This window comes from Hypanus sabinus, chromosome 15, assembly GCF_030144855.1.
Source record: "Hypanus sabinus isolate sHypSab1 chromosome 15, sHypSab1.hap1, whole genome shotgun sequence".
Lineage (NCBI taxonomy): Eukaryota > Metazoa > Chordata > Chondrichthyes > Myliobatiformes > Dasyatidae > Hypanus > Hypanus sabinus.
The window spans coordinates 22342582-22361714 of NC_082720.1; the positions used below are offsets into that span (position 1 = coordinate 22342582).

At 39.5% G+C, this 19133-nt stretch overlaps 1 protein-coding gene across 5 annotated transcripts in view; it reads left to right on the plus strand.

Annotated features, from left to right (window-relative positions):
* LOC132405366 (histone-lysine N-methyltransferase NSD2-like) overlaps positions 1 to 19133 on the plus strand; it is a 215892-nt gene that overhangs the window by 175070 nt on the left and 21689 nt on the right. For all 5 annotated transcript variants that reach the window (XM_059990117.1, XM_059990116.1, XM_059990115.1 and 2 more), the window contains 4 exons: positions 2751 to 3020; positions 10149 to 10265; positions 13633 to 13774; positions 14461 to 14567. In XM_059990117.1, the coding sequence (XP_059846100.1) occupies positions 2751 to 3020; positions 10149 to 10265; positions 13633 to 13774; positions 14461 to 14567 (636 nt within the window). The remainder of the gene's footprint in view (positions 1 to 2750; positions 3021 to 10148; positions 10266 to 13632; positions 13775 to 14460; positions 14568 to 19133) is intronic.

Here is a 19133-nt window from a genome sequence, read left to right on the forward strand (position 1 = left end):
CATTTTAATATAAGTCGGTTATTGAATGTGATATATTCACCATCCAAGAAAATATCAGAGTGTATATTATCCTTAGATGCAGAAAAAGCCTTCAATAGGATTGAGTGGAATTATCTTTTTAAGATCTTAGAAAAGTTTAATTTTGGGCCGAATTTTATTCATTGGGTTAAATTAATTTACTTGTCTCCTACCGTGCAGGTCATTACAAACTCTCAAATTTCTAAGCCCTTTAAACTACAGCGGGGAACTAGACAAGGTTGCTCTCTTAGTCCTTTACCTTTTGCTTTAGCTATAGAACCCTTAGCAATAGCATTTCGAGAATCCAAGGACATTTCTGGTATACTAAGGGAAGGTATGACTCATAAAATTTCATTATACGCTGATGATATTTTACTTTTTATCTCTAACACTGAAACTTCTTTACCTTCGGTTCTTTCTTTAATTTCCCAGTTTAGTTCTTTTTAAGGATATAAGCTGAACTTACATAAAAGTGAGCTATTTCCTTTAAATGACCTAATGTCATCAAATGCCAAATTTCCGTTCCAAGTTGTTACGTTAATTTACATATCTAGGTGTAACAATTACCTAAGACGTCAAGAATTTATTTAAAGAAAACTTAAACCCCTTATTGAACTATGTGAAAAAGATGCTTTCTAAATCGTCTCCTCTTTCTTTATCCTTAATTGGCCAAATTAATTCGATTAAAATGAAGATTCTTCCTAAATTTTTATATCTTTTTCAGGCCTTACCTATTTTTATTCCTAAGACCTACTTTGATTCTTTAGATTCAATTTTAACATCTTATATTTGGAATAATAAACAAGCTCGTTTAAATAAAGTTTACCTACAAAGAAATAAAGAGATGGGTGGATTAGCCCTACACAAATTTAGGTTTTACTATTGGGCTGCCAATATAAGGAAAATTACTTTCTGGTCCTATTTATCGTAAAGATTGCCCATCATGGGTCTCCTTAGAAGTTAATTCTGTAAAAAAAAAAAAAAATTCCTCTATTGTCTCTCTTCTTGGATCATACTCTTTTTCAGCAAATAAAATAACAGATAACATAATTGTTAAGCAAACTTTAAGGATTTGGTCTCAATTTAGGAAATTGTTTTGGCTTAGCGTATTTTTCATTATCATCTCCCATTCTTCTTAATTATTTTTTTTTATCCCTTCCATGACTGACAAAGTCTTTAAGGATTGGGATGAACTAGGTATTAAATGTTTTTGGGACCTGTTTATCTCAGGATCTCTTGCTTCATTTGACCAATTGTCAACTAAATTTGCACTCCCAAAAGCACATTTTTACAGATATCTTCAAATTAGAGATTTCTTACGTTTCCAATTAACTACTTTTCCTATAGGTCCTGATAAATATTTACTGGACGATCTGTTAAATTTAAAACCTTTTGTTCATGGTTCTATTACCGGTATCTATAACTTGTTGATTGATTCTAGACAAGACTTTTTAGATAAAATTAAAAAAGTTTGGGAGGATGACTTAAATAGTCAGATTTCTGATGATAAATGGAATAAGATTCTTAAACAGGTTATAAATCATCTTTCTGTGCTTGTCATTCTCTTCTACAATTTAAAGTGGTTCATAGAGCTTACATTTCTAAACACAAGCTGTCCAGTTTTTATCTGAATGTTTCTCCACTTTGTAATAAATGCAACTCTGCTGATGCCTCTTTAATTCATATGTTTTGGTTTTGCCCTAAAATTGAAAAGTTTTGGCGGGAAGTATTCCATACCTTCTCACAACTATTTAGGGTCCAAATCCCCTTACTGCCTTGTTTGGTATTATTGCAAATGAAGATATAAATAAATACTCCTAACCTACAGGTTTTAGTTTTTACCTCTCTTTTAGCAAGAAGAGCAATGTTGCCTAAATGGAAGGAGTCTACCCCTCCTACACATCTTCAATGGCTACGTGATATTATGTCTTATTTAAATTTAGAGAAGATCTGCTGCTCAGTCTTAAATTTGAAACAATTTTTTTATGATATCTGGGGACCTTTCCTAAATTACCTCCAATTTATGTTTAGCAGTGCACAGACTTTTATGTATATTTTAATCTTCTCCTCTTAAGCGAATGTTTTTTTCTAATTATCCATTATCATCCATCAGCTCTTTTCTTTGATAGTTGGTAGGGGGTTGACTTTTTTTATATAAAAAATTTATTTTATGATGTATGACCTATCTTTAAATTTTTGATTACAGAGTGGTATACCTTTATGTGTTATGCTATAACATTTTGATCAATTTTATTACAATATATGAATATACACAATTTATGTTGAGATGTATCTATGCGTTGCACTCTGTAAATCTTGTTTTTTTTCTTCTGAATAAAAATATTGTAAAAAGAAAAAAGATGATAATCTCACCATTTACTATAGATTGACAGTCGCATACTTACAAACAAGAGAAAATCTGCAGATTCTGGAAACCCAAGCAACACACACAAAATGCTGGAGCAACTCAGTAGGCCAGACAGCATCCCTAGTCACATAGTTAGGTGTTTTAAGCATCATTGTTTGGTGTATATTTCAGATTATTTTTATAGATGAATCCAATTTTTTTTATATAGATAAGACCTTGGTGTGCAGCTGGTTTTTACTTTAGTGAATGACCGAGTAAAGACACATTGCAATATTTTACAACTTAACTAACTTCCTTTTCATAGGAAATGTGAAGAGATACTCAATTAAGACCTCAAGGTTTAACTATCTGCTTTTTTGTCAAGGTAAACAAGGCCGTGGGTAAAGCTCAGATCTACACTGCTGATCTCTCTGAGATTCCAAGATGTAATTGTAAGCCAACTGATGAGAATCCCTGTGGGGTAGACTCTGAATGCCTGAACAGAATGTTAATGTATGAATGCCATCCAGCTGTATGTCCTGCAGGAGAAAAATGTCAAAACCAGTGCTTCACCAAGCGGCAGTATCCTGAAGTGGAAATTTTAAGAACTCCAGGGAGAGGATGGGGTTTACTTGCAAAATATAATATTAAGAAGGTGAGATATTTATTTAGCAATACAGCGTGGAATGTATCTGGACTGTGGGAGGAAACCTGAGCACCCAGAGAAAACACACACATTCCATGAGGAGGACATACAATAGACAATAGGTGCAGAAGTAGACCATTCGGCCCCTCGAGTCTGCACCGCCATTCTGAGATCATGGCTGATCATTCACTATCAATACCCAGTCCCTGCCTTGTCCCCATATCCCTTGATTCCCCTATCCATCAGATATCTATCCAGCTCTATACAGAGTCTCCTTACAGAACAGTGCCAGAATTAAACTCCGGAACACCCTGAGCTGTAATAGCATCATGCTAACAACTACGTTACCATGGAGCTCACACCTGGGGGGGTGGGGGTGGGAAGCTATGTACCTTCACATCTTTCTGAATATTGAAAGCAATTAGAAATTGCATTTGGGAAAGAATAGACTGTTACATGAGAGATGAGGTCTTAGAGTGGTTCACTATTTTATGGTTTTCCATACAAATTGGAAACTGGAGTCCACTGCATATCTCACTTGTAGTTATAGTTTCCGAGGAGACTTGAAATAATTTGGAGTTGAGCCATAACAAGTTGCTTTCCATTGGATGAGCACTTTTGCCTAAATTAAAGATAGTAACTTCCTTTGTGGGGTGACGTCTTGTTGGAAAAAAGATTTATTTTCAGAATATTGTAAATGGTTATGTTTAAGGTAATTATAATTACCTTATTATCATTGTTCTAAAAGTAGTTTTAATTTCAAAAGTTACAGCTTTTTTGGCAGATAAATTACAGGTTTTACAAACAGATAAGTCCCTTAGACCATATGATATATTCTTAAAATAATTGCTGAGTCTATGGATGTGATGTAGTAATTGTGATTGTCCAACAGAAAGAATGGAGAAAGAAAATGCGAAACAGTAGTTCAAAAATGGTAGAATCCATCAAATAACAAAGTTCCCAGGAAACCCATCATGCTTAAACACTGTTGAACTTTATCTGAGAGAGAAATTCTTTTTATAAAGAACTTAAAAAAGTTATTAATTCTTTGAAGATGTATATAGCAGAATATTTAAAGATTGTGAAGATTTTTTTATTCCTAAATGGTATTCAGTATAGGCCCAAATGAGAAGTTACTGCACAAGATAAAGATGCTTGAGGTTGAGGGCAATTATGAGTCAGGTTTCATTAACAGACAGAAAACACGATGAGAAAAATGGATCAGTGTCAAGAAAGAAAGTTAAGATTAAGGGGATATCTTGAGAATTGGTGCCGGGCCCCTGCTATTTTAGAGTCTATGTTAAGAAATATGCACTTCTTTGCATATAACACAAAGTTAGGTAAGGACGCAGGTTGTGAAAAAGCCATTGCCCACAATTGAATATAGACAAATAGGATTAATGATTGCAAAAAGATGTTAGATTGAGTAAAGATTTAGAAAACAAGAGTCAGACCGAGCTCTTGAGAGTTACAAGGTAGCCAAGAAGGATCTTAAGAAGTGTCTTAGGAGAGCTAGGAGGAGGCACAAGAAAGCCTTTGCAAGAAGAATTAAGGAAAACCCTCAAGGCTTTCTAAATGTACATGAAGAACAGGAAGATAACTAGAGTGAGGGTAGGATCAATCAGAGATAAGAGGAATTATGCCTAAAGTCAGAGGAAGTAGGTGAGGTCCTTTGAGAATACTTCAGTATTCACCAGTAAAGGGATCTTTTTACTTTTTATAGAGAAATTTACTGACATACAGCACAGAACAGGCCCTTCCAATTCTTCGAGTCACGCCACCCAGCAATCCCCTGAATAATCCTAGCCTAATTACAGAAAAATTTACAATGACCTACTAACCGACTGTGGGAGGAAACCGGAGAGCCCTGAAGAAATCCATGCAGTCACAGGGAGAATGTACAAACACCTTATAGGCAGCATTAGGAATTTAACCCAAGTCGCTGGTACTGTAAAGTGTGTACTAACCACATATGTGAGGTCATTGTTGAACAGGCTAATGTGCTGGAACTTGTTGAGGTTAAGAAACATGATGTGCTGGGACTTGTGAAAACATTATCATCGATCAGTCCCCTGGGCCAGACGGGTTATACCCCAAGTTACTATGGGAAGCGAGGGAAGAGATCATTGTGTTTCTGGTAATGATCTTTGTGTTCTCACTGGCCACAGGAGTAGTATCAGAAGATTGGAGGATGTCAAATAGTATTCCTTTGTTCAAGGAAAGTAATAGGAGAGGAGTTTTAGAAACAGGATTTAATAGCATTTGGAGAAGCATGGTATGATTAGAGATAGTTAGCACAGTGAGGAGCAGGTTGTGCCTCACAAGCCTGATTTAATTCTAAAAGGAATTGTGTGTGGTATATGGATTCTAGTAAGGTGCTTGACAAGGCTCCCCACGGTAGACTTATTCAAAAAACTCAGATGGCATGGAATCTAGGGAAACTTGACTGTGTGGATTTGTAGTAGATGGAGAATATTCTGCATAGAGGTTGTTGACCAGTGGTGTTCCACATGGATCTGCTCTGGGATACTTTTTGTGAATTTTTTTTTTAATAACTTGAATGAGGAAGTGGGAGGGTGGATTATCAAAATTGTAGATGAATGCAAAGGTTGGTTGTGTTGTGAATAGTGTAAAAGGTTGTCGTAGATTACAACAGGACATTAATAGAATGCAGAATTGAGTGGAGAAGTGGCAGATGGAATTCAACCTGGAGGAGTGTCAAGTGATACACTTTGGAAGGTCAACTTTAAAGCCAGAGTACATGGTTAATGGCAGGATTCTTAGCAAAGTGTATGAACAGAGAGATGGTGGGGTCCACACCCATAGATTGCTCAAAATTGCTGCACGTTTATAGGGTGGTTAAGAAGGCATGTCGTGTTGGTTTTCATTAGTCAGAGGATTGTGTTCAAGAGCTGCGAGGTAATGTTGCAGCTCTATAAAACCCTGGTTAGACCACACATGGCATAGCGTGTTCAGTTCTGGTCTCCTCGTTATAGGAAGGGTGTGGAAGCTTCAGAGGGGGTGCAATGGAGATTTACCATTATGCTGCCTGGATTAGAGACATGCCCTATGAGGATAGATTGAGCGAGCAAGGGTTTTTCTCTGGAGCTAAGGAGGATGAGAATGACTTGATAGAAGTTTATAAGATGATGAGAGGCCATCTTTCTTCAGGGTGGAATTGGCTTAAATAAGAGGGCATGATTTTAAAGTGATTAGAGGAAAGAATGGGGGAGGATATTGTTGTCAAAGGTAGTTTTAAAAAAAATAGTTGTAAGTTCATGGAATATACTGCTGGGGGTAGTGGTAGAGGCAGATACTTTAGGGACATTTATGAGACTTAAATAGGCACATGGATGAAAGAAGGCTGGAGGACTATGCAGGAGGGAAACATTTCTTGGAGTAGGTTTAAAAAGTCACCACCACACTGTGGGTCAAAGGGCATAAACTATGAAGTTCCATGAGATCCTGTAAGGATGCTTCCCTGAGTGGGAGAATCTTTGATTATGGGTCTCAGGATCTCAGGAAAAAAGGTCTATTTAAGGTTGAGGTAAAAATTAGGTTCTTCAGTGAGGACTGTGAATCAATTTGTGCTGCTGAGATGTCATGCTAAATCTTCTATTTTTATATGCGCACACGCACACACACACAAACACTCTCGCACACACTCTCACACACTCACACACTCTCTCACACACTCACACACTCTCTCACACACACTCTCTCACACACTCTCACACACTCTCTTACACACTCTCTCACACACTCTCACACACTCTCTCACACACACTCACACACTCTCTCACACACTCACACACACTCTCACGCACTCTCACAATCTCTCTCACACTCTCTCTCTCACACACTCTCACACTCTCACACACTCTCACACACTCTCTCACACTCTCTCACACACTCTCTCACACAATCTCTCACACACTCTCTCACACAATCTCACACACACTCTCACACACACTCTCACACACACTCTTACACACTCTCTCACACACTCACACACTCTCTCTCACACTCTCTCACACACACTCTCTCACACACTCTCTCACACACTCTCTCTCACGCTCTCTCACACACACTCTCTCACACACTCTCTCACACACTCTCTCACACACTCTCTCACACTCTCTCTCACACTCTCTCTCTCACACTCTCTCTCACACTCTCTCACACTCTCTCTCTCACACACTCTCTCTCACACTCTCACACACTCTCTCACGCACTCTCTCACGCACTCTCTCTCTCGCACACTCTCTCACACTCTCTCTCTCACACACTCTCTCACACACTCTCTCTCACACACTCTCACAATCTCTCTCTCACACACTCACAATCTCTCACACTCTCTCTCACACACTCTCACACTCTCTCTCACACACTCTCACACTCTCTCTCACTCTCTCCCTCTCACTCTCTCCCTCTCACTCTCTCCCTCTCACACTCTCCCTCTCTCCCTCTCACACTCTCCCTCTCACACTCTCCCTCTCACACTCTCCCTCTCACACTCTCCCTCTCACACTCTCCCTCTCACACCCTCTCACACTCTCCCTCTCACACTCTCCCTCTCACACTCTCTCTCACACACTCTCTCTCACACACTCTCTCTCACACACTCTCTCTCACACACTCTCTCTCACACACTCTCTCACACACTCTCTCTCACACACTCTCTCCCTCTCACACTCTCCCTCTCACACTCTCTCTCACACACTCTCTCACACACTCTCTCACACTCTCTCTCACACACTCTCTCACACACTCTCTCTCTCACTCTCTCTCTCACACTCTCTCTCACTCTCACACTCTCCCTCTCACACTCTCCCTCTCACACTCTCCCTCTCACACTCTCCCTCTCACACTCTCCCTCTCACACTCTCCCTCTCACACTCTCTCTCTCACTCTCTCTCTCACACTCTCTCTCACTCTCACACTCTCCCTCTCACACTCTCCCTCTCACACTCTCCCTCTCACACTCTCCCTCTCACACTCTCCCTCTCACACTCTCCCTCTCACACTCTCCCTCTCACACCCTCTCACACTCTCCCTCTCACACTCTCCCTCTCACACTCTCTCTCACACACTCTCTCTCACACACTCTCTCTCACACACTCTCTCTCACACACTCTCTCTCACACACTCTCTCTCACACACTCTCTCTCACACACTCTCTCCCTCACACTCTCCCTCTCACACTCTCCCTCTCACACTCTCCCTCTCACACTCTCCCTCTCACACTCTCCCTCTCACACTCTCCCTCTCACACTCTCCCTCTCACACTCTCCCTCTCACACTCTCCCTCTCACACTCTCCCTCTCACACTCTCTCTCTCACACACTCACACTCTCTCTCTCACACTCTCTCTCTCACACTCTCTCTCACTCTCACACTCTCTCTCACACTCTCTCTCTCACTCTCTCCCTCTCACACTCTCTCTCACACTCTCCCTCTCACACTCTCCCTCTCACACTCTCCCTCTCACACTCTCTCTCACACTCTCACACACACTCTCACACACTCTCTCTCACACTATCTCACACTCTCTCTCACACTCACACTCTCTCACACACTCTCACACTCTCTCTCACACACTCTCACACTCTCTCACACACTCTCACAATCTCTCTCACACACTCTCTCACACTCTCTCACACTCTCACACTCTCTCTCACACACTCTCACACACTCTCTCACACACTCACACCACTCTCACACACTCTCTCACACTCTCTCTCACACTCTCTCTCACTCTCTCTCTCACTCTCTCTCTCACTCTCTCTCACTCACTCTCTCTCACTCACTCTCTCACACTCTCTCTCTCACATTCTCTCTCTCACACTCTCTCTCTCACACTCTCTCTCTCACACTCTCTCTCACACTCTCTCTCTCACACTCTCACACTCTCTCTCTCACACTCTCTCACACTCTCACACTCTCACTCTCTCTCACACTCTCTCACTCTCTCACACTCTCTCACTCTCTCTCTCACACTCTCACACACTCACACTCTCTCTCACTCTCACACACACTCACTCTCTCTCTCCCCTCCCCGTCTCTACCCCTCCCCGTCTCTACCCCTCCCCGTCTCTACCCCTCCCCGTCTCTACCCCTCCCCCCCTCTCTCCCCCTCCCCACCTCTCTCCCCCTCCCTCTCCCTCACAGATGGATATTTGTTCTAAAGAGATTATAGTGATCAGGCAGGAAAATGAAGTTTAGGCCTCTTTGTAGTAGTGGTAATGGCAAAGCTATCAGGAACTTGGGAGTAGAAATTACACTCTTTCCAAAATCAACATCCTAACATAAGTGGTTTACATCAGTAATGCCCTTACCTGAAAACCTTCAGAATTTGGAGCATGTTTGTAATAGTTTTACATTGAATGAAAGTCAACGGTTCTGGTTTCTATTCTATGAATTTCAGGGGGTGGTGAAAATAATGAATAGGCTGGGAATTTATTATTGTTTTTTGTTTAGAAGTGAAACTTTTCAGAAATCTTGATGGAAATCAGATATGAAGAGAATATTTCAATTTGAGTAAATCTAAAACAAAGCATAAATAAAAGATGTTTGTAGATAATGGGCAAATTGGAAGCATTTCTTGGAGCAGTTAGTTTACTGTAAAGGGCGTAGGTGAGACCAATATCTTGTAAGCTTTCAAAAGCTAGACATGAAACGCAATGCAATGGAAATATGGAAGAAAGCTTAGGTAAAGTATAAACTCTCATCTTGGACCAAACTATCCATTTCATTTAAAAATTGTATTTTAGAATGAGGTAATCATTCTTCGTATAATTTCTCCAGCCTTTCAAGTTTGAATTAAAACTAACACTATTTTGATCTGAAGTTTGTAAGAACCTGCAAATTTCAAAGGAATAATTTTGACAATATTTTAGCAGTTTGTTATTTATATTTTTATTTAAAACATCTTCCAATAACAAAATTCTTGATAGCTGTGGAAATTATATCATCTTCCATAGTTCTAAGAAATGGTTGGTGACCCAAGTTGTTAAACGGTTTCTCTTTTCTCAGCATGTGGTTGACTGACTGAGTTCTACCACTATTTCTAGTTTGGATTTTAAGTGTTGATAACTTGCATGTTTATTTTCATTGTTAAATGTAACTCTTTTACAGGGACAATTTGTGAATGAATATGTTGGTGAGGTGATAGATGAAGAGGAGTGTTATGCTCGAATCAAATATGCACAGGAACATGACATCACCAACTTCTACATGCTAACTCTTGACAAGGTAGTAACTTGAAAGTAATAAAACTATGAATTCAACTCGTGTTGACCCACACAGATGGACACTAATCAGTAAGCAAAATCTGAAAGATGGGTCTTGAAAATCAATAATTCTCGGTGAGAAAGAATGAATCCATGCAAACTTAGTTTGCCACAAAGATTCATAATTAAGGGGTGTTATGGAACCATCTTAAACAACAGAGAATATTCTTTGTAGGCAGTGGTGTTATCATTGCTGAGCCATCATTAATATCCTGAAGGCTAGCACTGATCAGTACCTCAATTTGACCATCAATACTAACAAGTCAAAAACTAGGCAATCTGTGACAATTTTTATTTTGCCTCCTGACAATCTAAAATTTTTCACCTACTACAAGACACAAGTCATTAGTTTGATAAGGTGCTGCATATGATGCTGCTAAACAAAATAAGAGCCATTAATATTACAGGAAAGATATTAGCATGGATAGAAGATTAGCTGACTGCCAAGAGGCAAAGTAGCAGAATGAGGGGGACTTTTTCTGTTTAGCTGCTGGTGACTAATGGTGTTCTGCTGGAGACTATGTTAGGAACACTTCATGTTACATGTCAATGATTTGGATGACAGAATAGATGGCTTTGTGTCCAAGTTTGCAGATGGAGGGGCAAGTAGTGTTGAGAAAGCAGGTTGGCTGCAGAAGGGCTTGGAATAGGAAAACAGGCAAAGAAGTGGTAGATGGAATACAATGTAAGTAGGGCAAATGCAATGTCAACATTCATTTAAAGAGGATTAGAATATAAAAGCAAGAATGTAATGTTGAGGCTTTATAAGACATTGGTCAGACCGCATGGAGTATTGTGAGCAGCTTTGGGCCACTTATCTAAGAAAGGATGTGCTGGCTTTGGAGGGAGTCCAAATGTGGTTCCCTAGAATGACTGCAGAAATGAAAGGGTTAACATGCAAGATGTATTTGATGACTCTGGGGCTGCACCTGGAGTTTAGAAGAGTAAGGGCAGATCTCATTGATACATAACAAATATTGAAAGGCGTAGACAGAGTAGCATGTAGAGTATGTTTTCTATAGGTTGGTGGGGGGGATGTCTAGGATCAAAGAGCACAGGCTCACATTACAAGGATGTCCTTTTAGAACAGAGATGAGGAGGAATTTCTTTAGCCGGGGGTGGTGATTCTGTGGAGTTCATTGTCACAGACAGCTTTGGAGGCCAATTCATTGAGTACAGTACATTTACGACAGAGGTTGATAGATTTTTGATTGGTAAGGGCATCAAAGGTTACAGGGTGAAGGCAGGAAAATGAGGTTGAGAGGGATCAGCCATGATGGAATGAGTGAACAGACTCAATAGGCAAAATGGCCCAATTCTGCTTCTGTCTTATGGTCTTATGATGTAGTATCCGCAGCTTGCTCATACAGTACATGTCTTGCGCCAACAGCACTGAAGAACAGTTTATTCAGAGAAAGCAATTTCTGTGATCTGCACTCCATGGATAGAAGCACATCATGACTATCTACAAATTTGCTACATTTACTCACAAAGCTACTTTACCTCCCAACACTTCCAGAATTCAAGAGGAATGGAATGATAGGAACAGAACCAGCTGAAGGTTCCAGTCCCAATTCACAATTATTATGACTTTGGAAATTTTTTTGCCATTTCATCCTTGCTGGGTCTAAATTTTGAAGTTCGCTCCCAGTAGCAGTCTGAAAATATGAACTAGATGTTTTGCAGCTGTTCAGGAAGATGGTTTGCCATGGGCAATTAGGATTGGGAAACACATACTACACAATTGTTTCTATTGCATAAAGCTGTTCCTCAATCACAATAAGAAGTAATTTCAGAAAGATTGTGCTATGTATGAAGTTGCGGAGATTGATATCACCCGGAGAGAATATTCCAAATCTTAAATAAGCAGTTGGGCATTTCACCAGTGTTAAATAACCCTTCAGCTTCTTGAAACCAAATGTTCCCGAAATATGTGTAAAGTCAGTACCACCCAGTCAAACACACTCCACATTCTGCCAGGGAATAGTAATCAAAATAATAGGAGGCCATCAAAAATGTAATGGCTTTAGTGGGAAGTGGTTGGAGTAGGAAAGAAAGGATGAAGTCAAATTAGGAAGAAATAAGTTTGTGTAAATAGTGTCAAACAAGAAATCTGGGAAAAGTCTGCTTGTGTATCATTACAGTAAAAAAAGGATCTAATGCTTTCCTGGTATATATGATGAATAAACTCTTCTCTGGCTTCCAGCTAGGTATAGTTAATTGATTATAACTGACTTTCAATGACAAACCCTTGCCATCTGCATTTGCAGATGGCTTTTGTAACTGCCTGGTAAAGGAAGCCATTGAAATAAAACTAGAAGAAAAGAACTTTAACAAAGACAAAGGTCTCGCTTTAAGTAAGAACTGGAATTCAATTATAAGCAAGGTGGGAGAGCAGAAACCTGATTGGATGAGGACTGTCCAATCAGGAGGGACAGACTATGGGGGTGTAAGTACCACAGGCCAGCACATGCCGAAGCATCATCCCTGGAAGAAGATGGCAGAGCTTGTCGTAAAAATGACAGTTATAATTGATACCTGTATCCAGCTGGAAGCTCAAGAAGAGTTTATTCATCATTATGGTAATTACTGGGTAAAGCTGAGAGGCTACAAAGCCAAAAGTTATGAAGGAAAGCTTTTTCAAGGAAATCAGATAATTTACTGTTAAGGATAAAATGGCCTGACATTCACTGTAACTATATTGCCTTAAGCAATCATCTGTATCTGAGCTGTCATTCTTTTTTAAAATTTTGATCCTAAGCATCAACACACAACACGTACCTTTACTGTCTTCGGGATTATGAGTTCATTGTTGAATTTTTTTTTCCTCCATCCTCACCATACTCTGCTCCAGTTAACCATTTTGCCAGCATTTAAGATCCCTCAACCTATTGAAACCAAAGGTTTCCAAAATACATTAGGGTCATTGTATAGAATATTACCCAAACAAACACAAGGAAAGTAAACTCAGCCTATTCAGTTTGTTCTCTTGACTGAAACACTCCATCCCAGGCAATATCCTGGCGAAGTTCCTCTGCTGCCTTTCCTGTTCAATTATACCCTTCATGTATTGTGATTAAAACTACACACAGTAACCAAGCTGTTGTGTATCATTAACTGTTATTGAAAAATCATTTTCATATCTGTTCTGTCGCTATCCCTTTGAGGTATTGATTTTGTAAGTATTTATATATTACTATGTTTATACTAGAGACATTTAAAAACTCTTTATAATACAGACTTCCAAACAGTTTTTGACAAGTTTCTATTGTGAATTTCTAAATTCTACAAAATGAGGCCAAGTTTACCTGTAAATTTATTATTAACAGGATCGTATAATTGATGCAGGCCCAAAAGGAAATTATTCACGCTTCATGAATCACAGCTGCAAGCCAAACTGTGAGACACAGAAGTGGACAGTGAATGGTGACACTAGAGTTGGACTGTTTGCTTTGTGTGATATTGCTGTTGGTAAGAAATATTGTTATATGGTTAAGGGTTTAAGACGTACATCCGTGCAGAATATACATGGAATTGAATTCAATACAGAAATAGATGGAGTAAGATCCCAAACTAATAATAGAGAAGAGAAGTTTAATAGTATAGCATCTGTTTTTGGGTGCTACACTGTCCAGTTACAGCATTACCCAGTTTAAATAGTGCTGGAGACATTTTTCTGATTGAAATAGTGAAATTAAACCAATTGCTAACTACTTATGGCACTTACATGGTTTTTTTTTCTGTTTTGAGGGTAGTAAATAATATGTGCAAAACGCCTTATCGGCATAAATTGGATTCGCTAACTGCAGCATGTGATCACTGTGGAATATTCACAATAGAATGAAAGCACATCGTGACTCAATTGAGATTGTTAACCTGAGAGCAAGTATGGGCTTAATGGGCCAAATAGTCTCCTATTTTATTATAAGAAATCTCAATTAATTTTAATAAGTGATAATCTCTGAGGTGTACCTTATTTCTGTGATGTGAGTTTAATGCTGAAAAATAATATCCAAACATGTACCTTCAACTTAGCTAATTCATCAGAAAATACAATTATAACATTTAGGAAGTTCGATGCTATTGTTTGAGTTTATTTATCAACACTTATGCAGCGAGTCCAAGTATAAAACTAATGGCATTAATACTTTTTGCAGGATCTGAGCTAACGTTTAATTATCACTTGGAATGTTTGGGCACTGGAAAGACAGTATGTAAATGTGGAGCTCCAAACTGCAGTGGCTATTTAGGCGTGCAGCCTAAGGTAGGATGTCCAGTTCCTCATACTTGCTATAACTATTGAGGTACATCACTTTCTAAGCTAGATGTATTTCGTAATACAGTGACTTAAAGACAAATTTGAATACTTATTCCTTCGTTGTCCACTTTAGCTTTCTATATGGTAGAGGTTAAACTTAGCTATGAATTAGAACAAGAATACAAAAACACTGCAATCACATCGCAGCTTTTCACTTCTGTAGATTGTTCTAATGTACCTACTAGCCAACTGAATACTATCCAAGATGACACTGGCAATATGGCAATGTTTTGCAGGCAGCTTACAAAACTACTAGCTATTTTACTAAATATACTACTTATGAACTGTGACCACTGCACTCCACAGCCTGTATTTTCTTTTGAGGGAGTGCTTTTAAGCAGTCTGAACAATCTGGTGTTTTTGTGGTCTCCTGAAGGATTCAGTAATTTGGACTCTTGAGAATGCAGGTACACCATTGTTGTGGCAGGTGTTACCAGGGCAGACTTCGGGCCGGATTGAAGTATTGGGCCCAAAAGTGAAAAATGAACTGATGTTAAGCTGATTTAAGCGCTGAGCCAGATTAAATGATTAAGGTGCAGTGGGCAGAAGTTGAACGGGTATTCACTTTATTTCTCTGTATCAGCCAAAATTCCCCACCTGAACCTGTCCCATCTGCCTGGGGTTGACCCATCCCTGCGTACTCGCTGCTGTTATCAGGCAGGAGATGCCAAGAGTCTTGGGTCTATGCCAGCAGGTTCAGGAATAGTTATTGTCACGTGGCCATTGGATTCCTGGACCATCTTTACTCACCTCAGTGCTGAACAGACTCTGCAGCAATGGCTGGCAGCCATCATTATCCTGAACTGGCTTCATTTGGTTCAGGACTGAACTGGCTCCATGGCTGTTGCCTCAGTTTTGGAGAGGCTGCAGTTTATGTTCTGTGTATGTTTATTTTTTTAATATATTGCTTGCTGGATTTTTTTGTTTTTATTGCACATTGGATGTTTGTTGGTCTTTGTTGTGTGGATGTTTTTTTTCGTGGATTCTGTTGTGCTTCTTTTGTTTCTACCTACAAGAAGGTGAATCTCAAGTTACATATACTTTGGTAATAATACTTAATTTGAACCTTGACTTAGTAGAAAGACATAGCAGCCAATTTGGACATGGAAAATAGATAGGTAGCCAGTTAATCTGCTTTTGATGTTACAGGCTATAAAATTAATCTGAACTTGAACGCTAGGAGATCCTTTTCTTTATTTCATGTCAGTTTCTTGAACAGGAGGAGATGGCTGGGTTTAGCAGCTCAACCAAGCATTAATGTGTTGGAATAATCTGTACAGAATACAAAAGCATCTGATTAGGAGAGAGTGCTGCTGCCCCATAGCTTCGATCTTCAGAGCTGTCTGTGGAGAAGCTTACACCTTATCCATGTAATTGTGAGCATTTCTCCACCCCCCCCCCCCAAACAAGTTCTATAATATACAGATTGTGGTTAATTGGGACACTAGTTAAGCAACTGCCCCATGATCCAGAATTTCATGGAAATAATTGAAAGGCATCACAAAGACAAAATATGGTTTAACTGAGTTACAAATTGTGCATTTAAATGAAATTGCTGCGATGTTCTTTTGACTGAAAATGAGCAAAATCAGTGCAGACACCTAGTGCAGATAATGGACTACCTTCTTTTCCTTTCTGCATAAAGTAGATATTAAAAAAAACCCAAGATGATCAGGAATCGCTTTTGAGTCTGCATCATTCAGTCCAAAGCACATGCAACTGACCCTGTTTAAAAACTGTTTGCTTTGTATTTTCTAATGGCTGTTCCTGGAATCTCGAAGCCTAGATGCTTGAAGTCACGGTGAACAAAACAGTTCTGAGTTGTCTTACTGCTTATTTCTTGCCAACAATATAGTGACAAAAATCACTGCTTTTTGATCACAAATACACACAGCTGATGCTACTTTAAAAACTGTTTGCTCTGAGCACGGTATAGTCTGCTGGCCACAGAGTGTACATGACTGATGCTAGTTCAAAATTGTTTGGAAACAGCCTTCTGTCCCAATTAAGCAGAATAGTTTTCCAAATAAACGGGGAATGCAGGCTCTTTTCTCGACTAGTTATTGTTCTTTAAGAAATGTTCCAAATAAATGGTTGCCCAATTAACCAATGGTCCAATGAACTGGAATCCACTGTATATGTTAATTAACATCTATAAATTGCTTCCGAAGTAGGTGCACAGAGAATTACTAGGCATGAACAAATGGTAGAGCATTAAAGAGGTTGATGTACAGTGGGACCTTGGGGGTTCCCTGAAAGTGGCAACACCTGTAGATAGGGTGATGATATATCTCTACAGGTGAAAGCATAGAAAAGTGATGAAAAGTGCAGCTTTATCAAACACTGATTAAACTGCACTTGTATAGTGTACAGTTTTGGTCTCCACACTAGAGCAAGGATGTGGTTGTGCTGGAGAGAATGTAGAGGAAATTTAACAGGCTGGGTAAAAGGACTTCAGTTATGGGATTATCCCAGATTGGATAGGCTCAGCGTGTTTTTCCTGAAACAAAAGAGACTGGGGGGAGACCTGAAAAAGTTACAATGCCTGTAAAAAGTATTCTCCCCCCCCCCCCCCCCCCCCAAAGAAGTTTTCATATTTTACAGCACTGAAAGACTGGATTTAATTTGGCGTTTTTGAGACTGTTCAACAGAAAAGACACTTTTCTGTCAAAGTGAAAATAAGTTTCTACAAATTGGTTTAAATTTGTTATGGTTATTAAACACAAAATAATTGATTGCATAATTACTCACCTTCAAGTCAATATTTAGGAGATACACCTTCGGGAGCATTTATAGCCTTGAGTCTGTGTGGATAGGTCTCTATCAGCTTTGTACACCTGGATATGGCATTTTTCTCCATTCTTTACAAAACTGCTCAAGCTCTGTCACACTACATGGGGATCATGAGTGAACAGCCCTTTTCAAGTCCAGCCACAAATTCTCAATTGGATTGAGGTCTGGTCTCTGACTTGGCCACTCCAGGACTTTTAACTTTCCTTCTGCATTTTGTTGTATTCATTTTGCCCTCTATCTTCACAAGCCTGCCAGGGCCTGCTGCGGTGAAGTATCCCCACAGCATGATGCAGCCACCAGCAAGCTTTACAATAGGGATGATTTGTTTTTGATTATATGTGGTGTTTGGCTTGTTTGACACTAAGCATAGCGTTTAGACTGATGGCCAAAAAGCTCAAATTTGGTTTCATCAGACCATAGAACCTTCTTCCAGCTGACTTCAGAGTCTCCCACATGCCTTCTGGCAACGTCTAGCCAAGATTTCATGTGAGTGTTTTTTTTCCAAGTGGCTTCTCATTGCCAGTCTTCCGTAGAGCTGGAACAGGTGAAGCACCCAGACAACAGTTGTTGCATGCACAGTCTCTCCCATCTCAGCTATTGAAGCTTGTGATTCCTCCAGAGTTGTCATGGGTCTCTTGGTGGCCTCCCTCACTAGTCCCCTTTTGCATGGTCACTCAGTTTCTTTAGTGGAATGGGCTGCCGGCAATGGTGGTGGAGGCAGATATGATAGGGTCTTTTAAGAGACTTTTGGATAGGTACATGGAGCTTAGAAAAATAGAGGGCTAAGGGTAACCCTAGTAATTTCTAAGGTAGGGACATGTTCCGCACAACTTTGTGGGCCGAAGGGCCTGTATTGTGCTGTAGGTTTCCTATGTTTCTGTTTCCATTTCTTGATTTTTAATTTAACTGTACTCCAAGGGATATTCAGTGACTTGGATATTTTCTTGTATCCCACTCCTGACTGATGCTTTTTGATAACCTTTTTGCGAAGTTGCTGGGAGTGTTCTTTTGCCTTCCTGGTGTCGTTTTTGCCAGGATACTGACTTATCAGCAGTTGGATCTTCCAGCTAGAGGTGTATTTTTACTACAATCAATTGAAACACCTTGACTGTACGCAGCTGATTTCTATTTAACTAATTATGTGACTTCAAAAAGGTGGCTGCACCAGTGATGATTTGGTGTATCATATTAAGGGGAGGGGGGAATGAATACCTAAGTAAGCAGTTATTTTGTGTTTTATATTTGTAATTAAGTAAGGTCACATTGTAGAGATCTGTTTTCACTTTGACACAAAAAAGTTTTTCTGTTGATCAGTGTTAAGAAAAGCTAAGTTAAATCCACTGATTCAATACTGTAAAACAATAAAGCATGAACTTTTCTAAGGGCATTGAATACTTTTTCTAGGCACAGTACATATTAATTGACAGGGTAGGTAGCTAGAATGTATTTTCCATGGTTACGGTGTCAAGATAAGAGGAAAGAGTTTCAAAGGACAGTTTTTTTGCACGTTGAGTGGGTGATATCTGGAACCATCTACCATTGGAGTTAGAATCGGGTTTATTACCTCTCTCACATATTAATTAGTAATTACTATAAGGTACAAAATAAATAGTGCAAAACAAAAGTAATAACATTCAGAAATCAGATGTTGGAAGGGAAAAGACTGTTCCTGAATCATTAACTATGGTCTTTCAAGCTCCTGTACCACCTGTCTGATGG